Source organism: Setaria viridis, chromosome 1 (genome assembly GCF_005286985.2).
Source record: "Setaria viridis chromosome 1, Setaria_viridis_v4.0, whole genome shotgun sequence".
In the NCBI taxonomy this organism is placed as follows: Eukaryota; Viridiplantae; Streptophyta; class Magnoliopsida; order Poales; family Poaceae; genus Setaria; species Setaria viridis.
The window spans coordinates 8,895,889-8,899,948 of NC_048263.2; the positions used below are offsets into that span (position 1 = coordinate 8,895,889).

At 48.2% G+C, this 4,060-nt stretch overlaps 1 protein-coding gene across 1 annotated transcript; it reads right to left on the minus strand.

Moving 5' to 3' along the window:
- Nucleotides 1-381: 381 nt before the first annotated feature.
- LOC117851240 (uncharacterized) lies at nucleotides 382-4,060 on the minus strand. Its single transcript, XM_034733026.2, has 6 exons — nucleotides 3,658-4,060; nucleotides 3,364-3,523; nucleotides 3,070-3,252; nucleotides 2,899-2,982; nucleotides 1,287-1,368; nucleotides 382-1,135 (listed from the first exon to the last, which is right to left on the minus strand). The coding sequence occupies exons 1-6, from the start codon at nucleotides 3,978-3,980 to the stop codon at nucleotides 702-704; spliced, it is 1,266 nt and encodes a 421-aa protein (XP_034588917.1). The 5' UTR covers nucleotides 3,981-4,060; the 3' UTR covers nucleotides 382-701.

The window sequence follows — 4,060 nt, forward strand, 5'->3', positions numbered from 1 at the left end:
GCGAGGCCCTCGCAAGAGGCAACTGCTGGTGCTGGGGCTAGGAACCGTGAGAACGCTCGTCGCCGTCGCCAAAGGCGCACACCTCTGTTTGCCGGCGCACGTCGAGCTTCTGGCACAGGTGCCACCGCAACCAAGCACTGCAGCTTGCGCGCCTTCCGTTCATCTTCGCGCGTAGCGCAGACCCCGCGGGTGGGCGCCGTCGCGTCGAGCTGCCGGAGCAACGGTTCGAGCCGCGCGGCGGCGCGGAAACGGCTGAAGAGGTCACGCCGTCCCGGCACGCGCCGGCCATCTCGTGGAGCGTGAGCGCGAGTTGCGCAGCCTCGCACGCGAGCCGTCGACGGCGCCGTTTGTTTCACCCTTTACCAGCATACTCCTACAGAATAAGGAGGCAAATGCTTTTAATTTGGTCTGCATAGTCCTCTCTAGTTTTGTCTCGAGATAGAAGGTTACATAAGATGAATTTATACATATAGTTGGAATTCCTTTTCCAAATGAAAAAAGTACAATGTTTACCCTATTCCCTCTCTTCCCCATTATCTCACAGCCGTGGCAGCATATACACATCAAAATGCTCTTCATCTGCTCTCTTCAGTCCCAACCTGGAATCGAATCGCCTCTTCCCTCCGCTCCAGGATGGTGAATCAGGGCGAGTCCAATAAGCGCATTGGCCAAGCGGGGGACACCGAGAGAGACCAGAGATGCTACAACGTCTTCCTCTGCCCCACGAATTTCCTCGCGACGCCAAAGATGAGAGCCTTCGTCAGGAGCCCTTGATCAAGGGTACAAGCCAGAGCCACCGCGCCACCAAGTACAAGGAACCTCGCCACATTGTTTCTTGCCGGTTTCTCTTCTGCTTCCACGATTTCTGATTCCTCGCTGTTGGACTCCAGGGACCGAACAAAGTTGTCACCAACCTTAGTGTTGATCCGGGCCATCAAGGCACTCTTTGACGCTGGCTCCCCAGCAGCCCTGGCCTCCTGATAGGCCCGGAGTCCAGGCTCAATTTTCTTTACACATCCCCACATTCCTTGCCGAATCCCAAGCTTTGCAATCTCATACGGGATACCCATGTCCTCATGGTGGAACAGGAGAATCTCACAGGCTGTCAACCCTCCATTCCCTCTCTTTGATTCCACTGTTCCAATATCAGTCAAGAAAAAATTCTGAATTAGAAAAGTGCCCACAGAAACAGGAAAAAAAAGGATCACCTTGCATTCAGTTCTAATTTTCTGTTATGCAACTTCTATTGTTTCCCAGTTTCAAGCATAAGCAAGGAAAATGATTACCTGCACGGATGCACCAGCTTGAGTAATACAAGTCAACTCTTCGAGGTTTGTTACGCCGTGGGATGGATGAGCATGGTATACCCTGCATCACGTTACCAATACATCAATAGCTGGGGACGAGCACAGAATGTGAGTAAATCTACAAATCTCCATGGCCACACACACATTTTAGTGACCCACTCAATGCAAGTGGAACTAGCCTCAAGACTACTAATCACTAACAAGATCATAAACAAGTTCTTTTACCTAGAATCGATATAAAAAACATCTTTGTTTAGAGAAACATCGTATTAACCACTGTGTACAGTGTAACTGCTCAAAACAATGTTGATACATACTAACTAACTAAACTTTCACTACAATGTAAACCTAAACGATTTTCTCTCTTGGGCATACACCCATAGATAGGCTCAAACAAGGACCCTGAGGGGCAACCATCACCCATATTGACTGATAGAAGAAAATAATAGTGACTAGTTCATATCAACTAACTGAAATTTGATGAAGAAAAATAGTGAAAACATTTATATAACTGTGTGAAGAATTATAGGTAAGCAAGGAGTAAAATAAGGCACCAGAGAAGAATACAGGCAGTCAAGAAAAACAGTAGTGGGATAACATTTATTAAGTGAAGACATAAGAATGGAGATTCTAGAATGCAACATAAAGAGGACCTAGTTGTAGAGAAAAAAATTGGGCGAAAAAGGAAGATTAAATAGAGATATAATAATAGAAATGAAAATAAAGTTATCATGAACATAGAAGCAGAGGAAAAGGAGCGATGCAATTTAACAGTGTACACGATTCTCTAGAAGTGCAAAAAAATAAGTAAACTAAAAAAGAAAGAGAAACCTTTAAAAAGCTCCGGCCGTTTCAGGAATGGAATTAGACCAAACTAAAAACATGGGTGGAAATATGAAATACAATCAAGGCATTGATTTAAAGACACGTTATTGTGGCTTTATGATATGCTTGTGGCTTCTTTATTGAGATTACAAAGAATGGGAGAACACACCATGTAAGGAACTATAGCCAGAATTGACATATTTCTAAGTTTGACATTGACATATCTGTTACTTCCTAACCTCCCCTTGCTGTAAAAGGCAGTTACTATTAAATGGGGGTTCTTTCCATAGTTTGCTTTCAAAGGAATAATGATGAAAGGGAAGAATTGGAGACTTCCCTGTCAACAACTCAACCTTAACATCAAAACTTCAATGATGTTAAAAGCCTGTCTAAGTAAGCGTACTCCAATGGCGGACAAGTGGCCTCAGGTCAGTATCATTAGATAAATGTAGCCATCAAGAAATATCAGGGCTAAGAAATAACCGCTGAACTTCCTACAAGTGACCACCAGCTAGAACGCAAAAGTGTGATTGCCTAGCCAACCAATAAACCCATATCTGTGCCTATTCCTAACTGAGTTGAAGGGCAACAACATAAATTCTGTCAACATTACAGTCTGTATGTAGCGAAAGCTATATGGACCAAATTCATCCAAGTTAATATTTTTGGATTAGGGATCAAGCACAAGTCCCCATTCCTCCTGGAATCAACCCAAAACAAGGAAGTATTAACAAAGAACAAGTAATAGTTTTTCAAGTATTTTTACCTTTGTGACACAATAGTAGGCGCCACCCAATTTCCATATCCGACGACCAATTATGTACTCTCTGTCACTGCAAAAGAAGGGGAACTGCAACAACACAAGTTCAAAGTATTAGCTGATGATCATAAAACCAGGAAAACTTATAGCAAATATACCATCTCAAGACCAGCATACCTTTCGGACCCAATGCACTTTCATCGTTCCGGTTGTCTGGCACTCCTCCAGCGTCTTATGATAGATAAGCATATCATCCCACTTGTTGGACATCCGGAACTCATCATCTCCAAAGAAGTCCCTCACTTCCTCTGGAGTTGCATTCTCAAAGATAGTACTACTCTGATATTGGGGAGGTCCGGTCTAATTTCATCCAAACAAAACTCAATCATTATCGGAACACGAAATTAAGTAAACAAAGAAGCACACTACATTTCAATTTTGCAAAAGAACAGCTCATGAAGAATTGTTCACCTGGGCATCCCTCCTCCACGCCTGGTAGGTCATGGTGGGCAGCGACTTCTCCATCATCTTGATCCAGGCCGGGCCGCCGTCCCTGCCTTCCACCAGCCTCCAAAGGTTCACCAGGTCTTCCTTCCCCACAGCTAGCTCCTCGTTCGCCATCTCCGACGACCTGCCAAGCACCACCACCATTCCGTCAAAGGCGGGCTCCCTTTCACACGCCAAAATCCACCAAAAACACGGCTTTGACCACAACCCAGACCAAGAACCATAGCGCATTTCTCCAAAGTTGGCGAGCCTACATACCCTTGCGCGGCGGCCTTGTCCTCCTCCCGCTGCTGCACGGCGGTCCCAGCGTAGCCGAGCGGCGCCCGGAGACGGGCGGGGAGCTGGGCCTTCCAGAAGTCGAGCGTGGCGAAGGGCGCTTGCGCCGGCGCCGGTGCAGCGGCGCTGCCGTCGGCGGTGGCGACGAGACCGGCGGCCCAGCGCGGGCGCCAGGCCCAGCCGAGCAGAAGGCCGATGAGGGCCGCCGCCCAGAGGGGCCCCGCGAGGAGCGCCATCTCCCAGACCGCCCCCCACGCCGTGGGCTGCTCCAGCACCCTCGCCACCGCCGACAGCACGTACCCCATCGGAGCCGACCGGGCGGGCGGCGACGGCGTGGGGGGACGGACGCGGCGGTGCGGATGGGGGGTGTGGGGAGGAGAAGAGG

Coding starts and splice junctions, on each gene's coding strand:
- LOC117851240 (XM_034733026.2), bottom strand. CDS start 3,980: ATGGGGTACGTGCTGTCGGCGGTGGCGAGGGTGCTGGAGCAGCCCACG. Junction 3,524..3,657: donor GACAAGGCCGCCGCGCAAGG/GTATGTAGGCTC, acceptor GGTGCTTGGCAG/GTCGTCGGAGATGGCGAACG. Junction 2,983..3,069: donor AAGTGCATTGGGTCCGAAAG/GTATGCTGGTCT, acceptor GTGTTGTTGCAG/TTCCCCTTCTTTTGCAGTGA.